The 15,044-nt window shown below is 35.2% G+C and overlaps 1 protein-coding gene across 9 annotated transcripts in view; it reads left to right on the top strand.

Moving 5' to 3' along the window:
- The window catches only part of VPS13B (vacuolar protein sorting 13 homolog B), a 762,523-nt gene that overhangs the window by 210,845 nt on the left and 536,634 nt on the right, over positions 1–15,044 (top strand). For all 9 annotated transcript variants that reach the window (XR_006606124.1, XM_045077980.1, XM_045077982.1 and 6 more), the window contains exons 18-19: positions 10,817–10,951; positions 11,706–11,879. Coding sequence is in view for 8 of the 9 variants with exons in the window: in XM_045077980.1 (XP_044933915.1) it covers positions 10,817–10,951; positions 11,706–11,879 (309 nt within the window). In the remaining variant the exon portion in view is untranslated. The remainder of the gene's footprint in view (positions 1–10,816; positions 10,952–11,705; positions 11,880–15,044) is intronic.

Below are 15,044 nucleotides of genomic sequence, written 5' to 3' on the forward strand. Positions count from 1 at the left end.
ATTTTATATCCTGTTGAAAATACTAAATGATTGTTACCCAGACATTTTGGCTTAACTCAACCCTGGCGTGTCACTTCCTTTTTTTTCCCATGTTAAAAACAACAAAATCATTATCAACAACAAAATGACCACTTTCTTTTAAAGGTTGCTGTCTTCTGTTGGCTTATCTTATCAGAGGGAGCCATTTGCATGTAGTCTTTGTCACCTGTGTGTCTTAGGTGTACCCAGAAAGCTGATTGGTTCTGTCTTGTTCTTGCTTCTGCAGTCACTGCTGTTCAGACTTATGCTTTCATGTGATCAGTCTTTCTCTAGTTTCACTTTCTCCCTTTATTCTTCCCCTGAAAGGGTAAATGCTTACCTATTGTGATAATACCAACTCTTTGGCAGCTCTTTTTTACTTTATTTTGTGTAATGTTTTTTGATCTTGTCAGTGCCTATTTTAAAATAATTTTCCTCTTCCCTCCTTCAGAAACCTTTATTATTGGTTTACTATCCTGTTATTTTATTATTTATGTGTATCTAGTATGAGTCCTGGTTGCTTTATTTTAATAGTCTTTTTGGAATTTTTGGTTTCTAGGTATTTGATTGTTTATGCTGGTTTCCTAAATGGCACTTAATTTTATTTAAATTAGAGTTTTACAAGGCTTGTAACAAAAAGCACAGTCCTCTGGGACTTTCATCTTCACTGCTTTTTTAGAAGCAGTCTTTTCAGCTCATTCTTAGATATTTACTTCTAAATTTCTAAATAAAATGCTTGTGTCACAATTTTCTGATCTTTCATGTTTAGATATTATCTACATACATTCTACTACCACAAACTTAGTGGCTTTAAACAACATATATTTATCTCTTTACAGTTCTATAGTTTAAATGTCTGAAATGAGTCTTGTACTAAAATCAAGGTGTTAGCATGGCTATATTCCTTTTGTAAGCTTCCCAGAATCTGTTTCCTTGTTCTTTCTACCTTCTTAAGGCCACTTGCATTCATTGACCAGTGACGTTCATTCCCCCATCTTCAAAGCCAGCAGCATCACTGATGGTGCTTCTGTCATCACATGTCTTTCTTTGACTCTTCTTTTCTGCCCCTTCCTTTCATTTTTAAGGACTGTCTTGATTATACTGGGTCCACCAGGATAATGCCGGATAAACTCTCTATTTCTCCAGATCAGCTGATTAGCAAGCTTAATTCCACCTGCAACCTTAATTCTCTTTGCCATGTGAGATAACATACGTAAGTCTTGGGGTTCGGATGTGGACATCTTTGGAGAGGGGAGGCAGGTAGCCTTATTTTAGTTTTTAGGGTTAACACTCACTGTCTCCATCTTTAGTCTTTTTTTTCTCCTAAATTATCTAGGTATATAACAATTTTGCTTAAATTTATGTTTAATATTAATAGGTTATGACCATATATGGATGAATTGTAATAGACTACCATTAAATAATTTTTTTCTTGTGCAACTTTTATTCTAGGATTTAATAACTGCCCTATTAAAATTTGAGTAGTGTTCTATATATTTATTATTCATTCCCCATACTCTTCTAGAAATGTATCTTCTCTCAGTAGTTCCAATACATGAAGAGATAGTTTTAATTTTTGTAGTTACTGTTGTTTTAGTGCACTTTTTTCTTGTTTCAATTTCTTTTTGTTTCTAATCCTACCAGAGAGCTAGCTTGAAGTGTTCTTTTACCACATTGTCCTGGGAATTCTCTTTTTTCTTATGTTAGATCCCCTGTTTCTTGGATCATAGATGTGATTCTTTCCTGATTTACTCCCTGATTTTGCTGGAGTACCATTTTATATTTATCTTTCCAGCAGAGGAAGTAAACTTTTTTCAGATTTGGCATGTCTGATGAATTTTTCTTCTGCCTTTGTATGTGATTGATAGTTTCACTGTTTATAGATCTCTAGGCTGGGAGTAAGTTTTCTACAGAATTTTTAAAGTATTACTTTATTGTTGTCTCTTGTTTTCCGGTGTTGCCGTTGAGAAGGTTCATGCCATTCTAATTGTATGTTGTATATTTGTATGTCAGTTGTTTCATGTTTGCATGTTTCTTTATTTTTTATCTCAGAATCCCTTAGGTGCTTCTCCTTCAGGCATTGGGTTTCTGTGCGTATGCTTTTTCATTTGTTGTGCTGGATTTATGGTACACCTTTTTAATGAGAAACTCTTGTTCTGTAGTTTAGGGAGATCTTCTTGAATTATTTATTTTGATTATTTTCTCCATTTTATTTTAATAGTCTTTTTGGAATTTTTGGTTTCTAGGTATTTGATTGTTTATGCTGGTACTTTTTTTCTTTCTTTCTTTCTTTTTTTTTTTTTTAAAGATTTTATTTATTTATTTGACAGACAGATCACAAGTAGGCAGAGAGGCAGGCAGGAAGAGAGAGGAGGAAGCAGGCTCCCCGCGGAGCAGAGAGCCTGATGCTGGGCTCGATCCCAGGACCCTGGGATCATGACCTGAACTGAAGGCAGAGGCTTTAACCCACTGAGCCACCCAGGCGCCCCTATGCTGGTACTTTCATTGTATTGTCATTTCTCTCCCATTGTCAACTCTTGGGATTTTATGTTTTAATATATGGTAAATTTCCTTAACTCTAGTTTCTAATTTTTTTACTTAAAGAGAATTAATGTCATGTTTATCATTTCTAAGGGCTATTTTTTTCTTTGGAAAAATATATTTTTTAAAGATTTTATGTATTTGAGGGAGAGTGTGTGAGAGGAAGCATAAATGGTGGTGGGAGGGGGAAGGGCAGAGGGAGAGGAAGAAGCAGACTCCCTACTGAGTAGGGAGCCAGAAATAGGGCTCCATTCCAGGACCCATGAGATCATGACCTGTGCTGAAGGCAGGTCCTTAACTGACTGAGCCACCAAAACACCCCTTCTTCAGAAATTTTAAATAAACATCTTGTTTTTGTTGTAGTATCTTCTGTACTCTCTCTATTATTACTAAGATTTTTGCAATTATTATTATTAAGCAATTATTATTACTGAGATTTTTGTTTTTGGTATTTTTAGTTACCCTGTTTCTTTTCTGTGTTTTTTAATCTCTGTGTGTTATAGTGATTGCCACATGATATCTGGTGGTCCTTCATATTTAGAATAAAATACTAAATTTGTATTTAAGGTTGGAGCTTATTGAATTGCTGGTGTCATTGTAGGGGAATTGGACCCTACTTTTTTTTTTCAAAAGAGTTTATTTTTTATTTGACAGACAGAGATCAAAGGAGGCAGAGAAGCAGCAGAGAGAGAGGAGGAAGTAGACTCCCGGCTGAGCAGAGAGCCCGATGCAGGGCTTGATCCCAGGACTCTGGGATCATGACCTGAGCTGAAGGCAGAGGCTTTAACCCACTGAGCCACCCAGGCGCCCGGATCCTACTTATTTTTTGTTGTGGGATAGTCAGTTATCATTATCTCTGGTTCTTTTTTCTTGGACCGGCCAGTTTCCACTTAGAGAAATCCTTCCATTTCCTTCCTGAAGGTTTTAAGCCTGTCACTCAGAGTTCTTAGTAAGGAAAAGAAGATCTCACCCTGTAGTACATAAACTCCACATAGATTTTTAAGACTATCTGCTGTTTTTTAACATGCACCCTTTTCTTTGGTTGTATCCCATAGTCCAAAATTCTTGTGGTTTAACCTCTCAATAGTGAACCCTTAGTCTTTTGCCCGGATGAGTATGGGGAAGTTGCATGGCTCTGTGAATTAAGGGGATCTATGGTGATCTGTTAATTCATTCGCTAATCTTTTTGGCCTCATCTGCTTTCCTTCTCTCTGAACTACATGGCTTCTGTAATTTTTAATTTTTCAAAGCTTACTGCAGATTGACTTGTTCCTTAATAGAATAGATAAAAGTATCTGTGGGAAATTTAACAAAGTTGTCTCATTTCCACTTGTTCATCAGATATTCCCCTTTCAAAATTTTGATGATAGCTCTTGCCTTCTTGAGAGTTCCTTATTTAGCTATTGTCTTTTCATTTTCATTTCTTTTTGAGTTTAAGACCCTAAAAAATTTTAAGTCTTTTAGTGATGATTAATAGAGTGAACACAGGTAAAAGCTACATGGGGTTTGACTCCTTAATCTTTTACTTAGATAAACATGCAGATGTGCAGGTTATTCTCATTAGTTTATCTTTAATAATTACAAGAATGGTCATAAGCTGATTGTTGAGCACTGGAGAGTTGACACTGAGGGCTAAGGTCTCAGAGAGGTTGGAAGAATTGTGACAGGCAAGAAAGTTGGTAGAAGAACAATCAGTTAAACATGAAAAACCCACTGCAAATATCATTCTCAATGGAGAAAAACTGAAAGCTTTTCCGCTAAGGTCAGGAACACACGAGGGATGTCCATTATCACCACTGCTACTCAACATAGTACTAGAAGTCCTAGCCTCAGCAATCAGACAACAAAAAGAAATTAAAGGCATCCAAATCAGCAAAGAAGTCAAACTATCACTCTTTGCAGATGACATGATACTATATGTGGAAAACCCAAAAGACTCTACTCCAAAACAGCTAGAACCTGTACAGGAATTTAGTAAAGTGTCAGGATATAAAATCAATTGCATTTCTCTACACCAACAACAAGACAGAAGAAAGAGAAATTAAGGAGTCAATCCCATTTACAGTTGCACCCAAAACCAAAGATACCTAGGAATAAACCTAACCAAAGAGGCAAAGAATCTATACTCAGAAAACTATAAAGTACTCATGAAAGAAATTGAGGAAGACACAAGGAAATGGAAGAATGTTCCATGCTCCTGGATTGGAAGAACAAATATTGTGAAAATGTTGATGCTACCTAAAGCAATCTACACATTTAATGCAATCCCTATCAAAATACCATCCATTTTTTTTCAAAGAAATGGAATAAATAATCCTAAAATTTGTATGGTACCAGAAAAGACCTTGAATAGCCAAAGGAATATTGAAAAAGAAAGCCAACGTTGGTGGCATCACAATTCTGGACTTCAAGCTCTATTACAAAGCTGCCATCATCAAGACAGTATGGTACTAGCACAAAAACAGACATGTAGATCAATGAAACAGAATAGAGAGCCCAGAAATAGATCCTCAGCTCTATGGTCAACTAATCTTTGACAAAGCAGGAAAGAATGTCCAATGGAAAAAAGACAGCCTCTTCAATAAATGGTCAGAAAAATGATATTGGACAGCCACATGCAGAAAAATGAAATTGGACCATCTCCTTACACCACACACGAAAATAGACTCCAAATGGATGAAGGACCTCAATGTGTGAAAGGAATCCATCAAAATCCTTGAGGAGAACACAGGCAGCAACCTCTTCGACCTCAGCCACAGCAACTTCTTCCTAGGAACATCGCCAAAGGCAAGGGAAGCAAGGGCAACAATGAACTATTGGGATTTCATCAAGATCAAAAGCTTTTGCACAGCAGAGGAAATAGTTAACAAAACCAAAAGAAAACTGACAGAATGGGAGAAGATATTTGCAAACAGCATATCAGATAAAGGGCTAGTGTCCAAAATCTATAAAGAACTTATCAAGCTCAACACCCAAAGAACAAATAATCCAATCAAGAAATAGGCAGAGGACATGAACAGACATTTCTGCAAAGAAGATATCCAAATGGCCAACAGGCACATGGAAAAGTGCTCCATATCACTCGGCATCAGGGAAATACAAATCATAACCACAATGAGATACCACCTCAAACCAGTCAGAGTGGCTAAAATGAACAAGTCAGGAAATGACAGATGCTGGCGAGGATATGGAGAAAGGGGAACCCTCCTACACTGTTGGTGGGAATGCAAGCTGGTACAACCACTCTGGAAAACAGCATGGAGGTTCCTCAAAAAGTTGAAAATAGAACTACCCTGTGACCCAGCAATTGTACTACTGGGTATTTACCCTAGAGATACAAACATAGTGATCTGAAGGGGCACATGCACCCGAATGTTTATAGCATCAATGTCCACAATAGCCCAACTACGGAAAGAACCTAGATGACCATCAACAGATGAATGGATAAAGAAGGTGTGGTGTATATACACAATGGAGTACTATGCAGCCATCAAAAGAAATGAAATCTTGCCATTTGCAACGATGTGGATGGAACTAGAAGGTATCATGCTTAGTGAAATAAGTCAATCAGAGAAAGACAACTATCATATGATCTCCCTGATATGAGGAAGTGGAGATGCAACATGGGGGGTTTGGGGGGTAGGAAAAGAATAAATGGAACAAGATGGGATCTGGAGGTAGACAAACCGTAAGTGACTCTTTATCTCACAAAACAAACTGAGTGTTGCTGGGGTCGGGGGTTTGGGAGAGGGGGTTGGGGTTATGGACATTGGGGAGGGTAAGTGCTATGGTGAGTGCTGTGAAGTGTGTAAACCTGGCAATTCGCAGACCTGTACCCCTGGGGATAAAAATATATGTTTATAAAAAAAATTTTTTTTAAATTAAAAAAAAAAAAGGAATCAGGTAATTATGTACCACAGGACTAGGAATATGTAGTAGGAGTTGGTATTTTCCAGAAAAGAACCACAAGGAGAAGAACTAACAGTGCCTTATTTTATATTAAATTCTATTACAAAAAAATCAATGTTTTTCAATTATTTCATTGATAGTGTGTACAATGTAAAATTATATTTTAGTTGCAGTGTCTTAGAAATTCCTTCTTCTTGTCTTCTGGTGGAAGCAGCATTTGAATGAATATATGTGTGAGAGTGCTTTGTAGAGGGACTATTTTAAATTTTTTTAAAAGATTTTATTTATTTATTTGACAGACAGAGATCACAAGTAGGCAGAGAGGCAGGCAGAAAGAGAGGGGGGAAGCAGGCTCCCCACTGAGCAGAGAGCCCGATGCGGGGCTCCATCCCAGGATCCTGAGATCATGACCTGAGCCAAAGGCAGAGGCTCAATCCACTGAGCCACTCAGGCGCCCCGAGGGAGTATTTTAAATGTTAGATACTGTCATTATCTTTGTGATTGGCCTCTTGACTCATGTCAGCTGATTGTACGTCTTACCAAAATATTGCACCTCTTCTCTAAATTAAGTTCTGTGTAAAGAACCATTTTCTTGTTTAAATACGTTGAACAGTAACTACAATACTTTGGCCTCTCCATGTAACAATAATAAATAGTAGCGTGTCTTAAGCTACCTAATTACTCAGCTATGTTGTTAATGCTGCCTCTATCCAAAGCAATGCTTTTTTAATTTTGAGACCTTTTGTTCTTTTAGTTTTACCATGTTCCAGGAGATTTCCTTTCACACTTTCAGGAAGCAGCATTCATGTATGACACAATATGAATGGACTTTACTCCTTTCTGCTTTCTAGAGCTTACATTTGGGCATGTTACAAATTTTGACTTGAAGGTAGAATGGAAATAAACCAAGTTTATTTTTCAGTAAAGCTTTTTTTTTTTTTTTTTAAAGGGGTCCTGGCTGGCCCAGTTAGAGCCTGCGACTTCATCTCGGGGTTGTGAGTTTGAGCCCCACGTTGGGTGTAGAGATTACTTAAATAAATAAACCTAAAAATTTTTTAAAAAGCACTTTATCTTTTTAAAGAATGCGTTTAGGTTTGTGGTAAAATTGAGAAGAAGTTAGTTCCCATATGTGCCCTGACCCACATAAGTAGAGCTACCCCAGTATCAGCATCTTCCATCAGAGTGGCTTTTGTTACAATGGATGAGCATACACTCACATATCATAATCACCCAGATTCCATAGTTTAAGTAACAAGATATTTTTTTTTACTAGCAGCTTTTCTCCATTGTTGAAGTCAATCAAGAGATGTCTGTAATTTATTTTTTTAAAATCTCAGCTTATGGCATTTAAAATAGCTTTCTTTATAAAAAAGTCTTTATGAAGAACTTATGCATAATCATGTTTTAGTTATTTTTTTCATGATTTTATCTATTTATTTGAGAGAGAGTGTCACAAAGATAGCGACAGCACAAGCGAGCACAAGCAGGGAGGCGAGGGAGAAGCAGACTACCCACTGAGCAGTGAGCCCAATATGGGGCTCTGTCCCAGGACCCTGGGATCATGACCTGAGTGGAAGGCAGCCGCTTAACCAACTGAGCAGCCCAGGTACCCTGATGTTTTAATCATTAAAAGAAGTTTTAAAATACTTAAGAAATGTAATCATAAAAGTGTAAACTAAGTTTGTGAGAGTTAAAAAACAAGACGCTTTGTATGTAGATATATATGAGATTATTACCAGAAGAGGTTCCAGGCAACTTTTTCTGATAAGAATATTATGTACAACATGCTTTAAATATTAGCAAAGATCTATCATTTTTCAGGGCACTTGGCTCACTCAGCTAGATGAGTAATGCCACTCTTGATCCAGGATGGTGAGTTTGAGCCCCACATAGGGTGTAGACATTACTTACATAAATAAACATTAAAAAATCTACCATTTGTCATTAAAGATAGAGTCTTCAATGTGGTAGAAGCAGTGTTATAAAATAATTTAAAAACAAAGCCATTTTGGCCTATTCATATTCTTTTGTGTTTATATCTACCAGAACTAATTCAGTTCTTTTCATTCTGAACGCCATCAGCAACCCTTGAAAGTTCTATCAGTAGCTCTTGTCTGCTGATCTCTATCTAGGTTTTAATATATGTTTTTGAAAAACTGGCAGAGAATGAAAATCTAACAGTGGGGCTTGAGGACTGGGAGGAAGGTATCATTCTATTTTATATTTTCTCATCATCTAACATAATGATTAGAGCAGGGTAAAGTATCTATTGATTATAACTTCCCACAACTGCAGTAGATGTTAAATATGTAGGGTTGCTCAGCTTCCTGTTTAAGGAGAAATGTGATCCAGTTTTCTCACTTTCTGACTTGAGATTGGCAAAACCCTACTACTGTCTGGTTCTTGGTTTTCTCATATGTAAAATGGAATAGTAATGGTCACCTTGGGGTTTTGTTTTCTTTTGGAGATAAATAAAATAATAAACTAGACCTAGGGATTGACAGTAAGTGCTCACTGAATGCTAGGTGCTATGATAGCTAGTACTACCATTAAAATGTTATTACTATGACTTTGTTAATATAAATACTGTTGTCATCATTTAATTTTCTGAGATACTTCTTTAGATGTATGAGTCATGGATTTTGAGGATCTGAGAAAAATCTGTTATCACTGTAGAATATTGTCAAAATGCACAACAGTTTAGACTATTGCTCTGGGGACAATAGGTATCACTTCAAATGGAAACAACTGAGGTGGTGAATATTGGAAAATAGCAACCAGTCGATACACATTTATGTAATAACCACATAGAAATTAGTAAATGAACGGGCCCTTCTGAAGTGAGTGTTAGTGTGCAAGAGGGTGTTTCTTAAAATGATGTTTTTTATTTATTTATTTTTCAAGATTTTATTTATTTGAGAGAGAGACAGTGAGAGAGAGCATGAAAGGGGAGAAGGTCAGAGGGAGCAGACTCCCCATGGAGCAGGGAGCCCGATGTGGGAGTCGATCCCAGGACCCTGGGGATCATGACCTGAGCTGAAGGCAGTCGCTTAACCAACTGAGCCACCCAAATGATGTTTTTTAATAATTTGTGAATCACATAGTGTGCTGGTTAAACCGTAGATTCCTGGGCCTTGTCTCAGGAAGACACTTGGACAATTATGGGGCTTCTTGAACATACTAAAATTGAAATGGAAGATTTCAGAGTAATGTTCAATGGATCAGTCATAGAAAGTTTATGGTTTTAATTATTCATACATGTTTTACTTAGAGCTTCAGATGTGGAGAATAATATATATTTGAGCCAAATGTGGAATGTGGAAAAGGGAAATTATGATGGCAGATGTTGGTGAAAACAGGCAAAATGAATGGTCAAGTCTTCTCTATCAAATTGTATTAAATATCCTAGTTCTTTTGCTACTATAGAACTTAGAGCAAAATTTAACTAAACTCCTACAATTGAATGTATCTTAATCTGAAAGTGAGGATAATAAACATTTTTATTACAGTCCCATTGAGAGGATTGAATGTGATAACATGTGTAACACAGAATAAGTCCTCAGTAAATGTTAGTTGATTAGAGTTCTTCATCATTATCATTTTAGTGGTTTGCAATGCTGTCATTCTTAAGGTTCCCCTGCCTGTTTAATTCTCACCTACTGTTCAGGGGCAAAGTGGGTTTCTTCCTTTAGAATTAAATTTTCCCTACCATTTATTTCATGACAATTATTATAATAATAATTCTATGCTTCAATGTCCCTCAGCAAGTAGCATATAGTAGAGAAGTTAATATCTACTTTTTTGTTAATTGATATAGAATACCATTGATTTCTTTATCTGCACATGGTGTTTCAGTTTTGCTCATAGGCTATTGTATTTTAGCTTAGGAACTGTATTGTTTATCTCTCCTTATTCTACCTAAGATACTCTGGGCATTTGTTTACTCAGAAAGTTTCCTGTTTAAATTAAATGTGTCTCTAATCAAAACTCAATGTTTAGGTTAAATTTGTTTCAAAAATAAATATCTTACTCTTTCTTTCAAAACTATGATATTTTAAAGTTTTCCTGTTTTTTAAACAAATATTTGTTTTAAAATATTTACTTGTATTTCTTGATCTTGACTAATCAAAAGCTGACTGCATAAGTACAGTTATGAGAGTTCAGACTATTTATTTTAAAATTGCATCCTTTCACCTCCTAAATGCTAAACCATGAAACCTAACACAAATACTGTAAGAACATCTGAGGCAGATAATTAAAGTATAATTAAGTTTAAATGCCTTGGTGAAGGAGTATAAAAATTATTTAAATTCAATCGGCTAGTACATTTGCAGTTTTCTTTTATTAGGTGTGAAATCTAAGAATCCCCTGCCAACTCTTGAGGGCTCAATCCAGAATGTTGAATTGAAGTACTGCAGCACATCATTGGTCAAATGTGCCTCTGGGACCATGGGATCAATAAAAATTTGTGCCAAAGCCCCAGGTATGTGCAGCTGGACCGTGTAAAACTTTATTGCCTGTATAGGAGAATTGGCCTTGCATTTTACAAGGAGCGTTACTGAAACAAGAATTTGCTCATTGTTCCTATGAATCAGAGGTTTTAAGTTTTTTTATTTTTACTTTAAAAATTTTTTAATTGTGCCAGGATGATACTTCTTTAATAAATTAATTTTTATTTCAGGAAAAAAAGCTGCATAGTTATGAGAATGGTTATGAAGGAGAACAATTAAAAGTGTACTCTTACACTTTTGGGAGGAAATAGGAAGTATAGATATATATGACACTTAAAAATTAAATTAAAATGTTCATATAATAAGCAGATAACTGTTTTTCAATTTTTAAAACTGGCTTCACCTTCCTGCCAATACTTTATTTCATACTATTTTCCATAAACACTTGTAACTTAAAGTTTTTTCAGTGCAACCTAAATTTCTAGGTAAGTTTAAAGAGGTACAGATTTTGTAGAATATTTAGAATATAGTATGTTCAAATTCTTTGCTTTTACAATATCATCTGAACATGTTCTGCATTCATTAGCTAAATACTAAAGCTTAATTTGTTAAGAGTTAAAAGTGCTTTTAACTTTATCAGTCATGCTTTTTAGAGTATAAATGTACAGCTAAAATGACCAAATATAAATGAAGTGTTATATTATGATAATATATTTTAAGATCAGGCATCCTCAAGCTACTCCTATATTTTTTTATAGGAATTTTTTCATTAATGTTTCTCTTCAGGTGACAGTGGAAAAGAGAAATTGATTCCTTTGCTTCAGGGTCCTTCTGACACTAAAGATCTTCATAGCAGCAAGTGGCTCAATGAGAGTAGAAAGCCAGAATCTCTCTTAGCTCCAGATTTGATAGCCTTCACAGTCCAAGTTCCACAGTATATGGACTACTGCCATAATTCTGGTGAGTACAAATTTATCATTATTCATTTATTTTGCATTTTCTTTTCCAGTAAAGCTTTTAAAAAGGACTTCTTGGAAAAACCAATTTGTGTCCATTGAGATACTCTCTACAGTTGTATTCTTTAAAACTTCAAGTGAAGGGTTTTTGTGTAATTTTTGATAAGTCATGTGTTCATAAATAATAATGATTTTATTTTATATGAGAAATAAATAATTCAGTTTTCATTATAACAATCTTAGATTCATAGCTCCTAAATCCAACTGAGTTTTAAAACAAATCATATCATGTAATAGGTAGAAAGGACTAAAAGAAATTTAAAACATTGGAAAGAGAAAATATTTTTCCTTGGGATAGTAGCACTTTGTGACCCACCATTTGCCATACTAAAATTGGGTATTTGAGCCTTCTCTAGTTTTGCAGGAAGGAAGAAATGTTGATAGTAGAACCAAGAAGAAAAATCTCAGAGGTCAGGATCCTGTTTCTTAGAGTGATTTTTCTAGTAGTATTTTCCCTAGAATCTATTTCATTTTATTCAACACCACAATAGCAAAGCCACACCTCTTGTGTTGAAGGAGATACCAGAAGGATCAGTAAAGACTGGGATTAAAAAAAGATGTGGTAAGTAGAGACCATTATCACCCATGAGATCTAGTCACTGTAAGGTTAGTGAAGACAAAGTGGTCGAAAGGTCTAGAAATAAGATTGCTATATACAGATTTCTTAAAAGGGTGAAGGGTGCCAATTTTTTTAAAAAGAATTAAATGGCCAGTGAGGAAGTGCTTTCAAATAACTTCCTAAGAGTAGAGCTCTCTTAATATTTAACAAGTATTATAACTTATGGAAAATGTTAAGCATCACTGCATTAAGTTCAAAAGGGAAGACCATGAAAAGATTTATAATTAATTGACCAGACAGAATATGGAGGAGAATATTTGAAGCTGTGTACAAAGACATAAAAAATACTTGAAAGATGAGTTTTGTTACAGTAGCATTTGAAGCTGAACAGCATGCACACTAGAAACTTGAAATTAGTATCTTGAAATGTGAGCCTGAGGGTCCTCAGCATGCTTCTAAAGACAATACTCCTCAAAAAGAAGTTTCAGCCTGGTGAGAATTGGTATGGAACCCAAAGGAAAAATGTGAAGATGTGGCCAAACCCAAACTAAGACTGTGCATATGGATAAAATATCTGTCTTTTAAGGCAGAGACTGATAAACATTTTAATAAAGAGCCAGATAACTAATATTTAAGACCTTGTGGGCCGTATTTTCTCTCTGTTAGCTATCATTCTGCTATTATGGCACAAAAATAGCTGTAAATAAAATGCAAATGAATGGATAGTACTGTATTTCAGTTAAACTTTATTCACAGAAAACAAAGTGTGGGCCAGATTTAGTCTATGTCATTTACTTGTAGGGAGAAAGTTTTCGAGGTTAAATAAATATCACGATTTTTAAAATGCCTATTTAATCATGTTCCTTAAATATGCTGTTTGATAAACTTCTTTATATAGTTACCCAAATAGTTTTTTATTTTTAAGATTTTATTTATTTATTTACTTATTTATTTGCTTACTTACTTATTTGACAGAGGCAGTGGGAGGTGGTGGGGGAGAGGCAGAGGAAGAGAGAAAATCTCAAGTAGAGGCCACACTGAGGGCTGAGCCCAGTGCAGGGCTCAGTCTCACAGCCCGGAGATCATGGCCTGAGCTGAAATCAAGACTTGGATGCTTAACAGACTGAGTCACTGAGGCACCCCTCCATTTGGTAATTTTTGATAGGTTTTGTTTTCAAATCATCACATCATTAAAATGATATTAAAATGATCAGCCCATCCAGTTAGAATTTTTAGAATTAGAATTTAGTCCCTGAGAAGGGACTAAGTTTATTTGAACCTACCACATATTAAAGTTGGACAGGGCCTCCTCAGTTTTTGTTTTGCCTTATACACAGAAGTAATCAGTTTAGTTTATAATCTGATCTTTCTCATAACAATATTTTATATTATTATTTGTGATTGAAATCCGTTTCTAGGGTCATAAAAAAGTACTTGCATTTCCAATCTTTTATATAGGCCCAGAAGTAAACTACTGTTAAAAAAAATTTTATTTTTAGGGTGAAGTTTTACATTTTTTCTTATTGTAAGAAAATTTACCTAATCTTCACAATCGCTCTTAATGTTCAATGATATGTTTTTGGATTTCTGTGTAAAATTTTAATGTGAGGGCGCCTGGGTGGCTCAGTGGGTTAAAGCCTCTGCTTTCGGCTCAGGTCATGATCCCAGGGTCCTGGGATCGAGCCCCACATCGGGTTCTCTGCTCAGCAGGGAGCCTGCTTCCTCCTCTCTCTCTGCCTGCCTCTCTGCCTACTTGTGATCTCTGTCTGTCAAATAAATAAATAAAATCTTAAAAAAAAATTTTAATGTGATTTTATGTGTTTGATACTTTGAAATTACTTCTTTGGGTATGTTTCAATCCTAAAATGAAATGTGTTTTCACTTAAGCTACATTCACATACTTAATTTAGGGCACTTTTAAATTTAAATTTTCCATCTACCTTGAAACTGCCACCCACATTCATGGCTCAGGTATTTATAATATGGTGTTTATGATATGGTTACAAGAAAGCTTAGAAGTATTTTTTAAAGCCAGTTTTAAAATAATATTGATTAATCTTATGTTCTTAAGACAAGATTTAAATTGGAGATGTATATGTGTGTCTATGTATAACTCAGGAGTGGGCAAATCATAAATACATTTTAAATGAAAAAATAATTTTATTAACAATCCTTTAAGACCTTATTGAAATATCACCCTTTAGCAAGGACTTACATGGCCATTGGATACAAAATTTTTTTCTTTCCTAAAAACAGGTGCATGTACACATATGCACACACACATTGACACATACTTCTTATTTTTCTACTCTTCACTTTTTCTTAGTACTTACCACAGTTTTACCATAGTATGTATATTACTGATTTATCTTATTGATTATTTTGTCCTGCTCTTAGAAATTATGCTTCATTTAAGCAGGAAGTTTTCTGTTTTGATTGTTACTGTATTCTTGTGTCTAGAATAATATCCTGTATACAGTTGACTGTCAACAAATATTTAATGAGTGAATGAATAAGAAAGTGATGATCACGTTTACTTTTATTTGTTTT

This window comes from Mustela putorius, unplaced genomic scaffold, assembly GCF_011764305.1.
Source record: "Mustela putorius furo isolate JIRA1106 unplaced genomic scaffold, ASM1176430v1.1 tig00000228_pilon_pilon_pilon, whole genome shotgun sequence".
Lineage (NCBI taxonomy): Eukaryota > Metazoa > Chordata > Mammalia > Carnivora > Mustelidae > Mustela > Mustela putorius.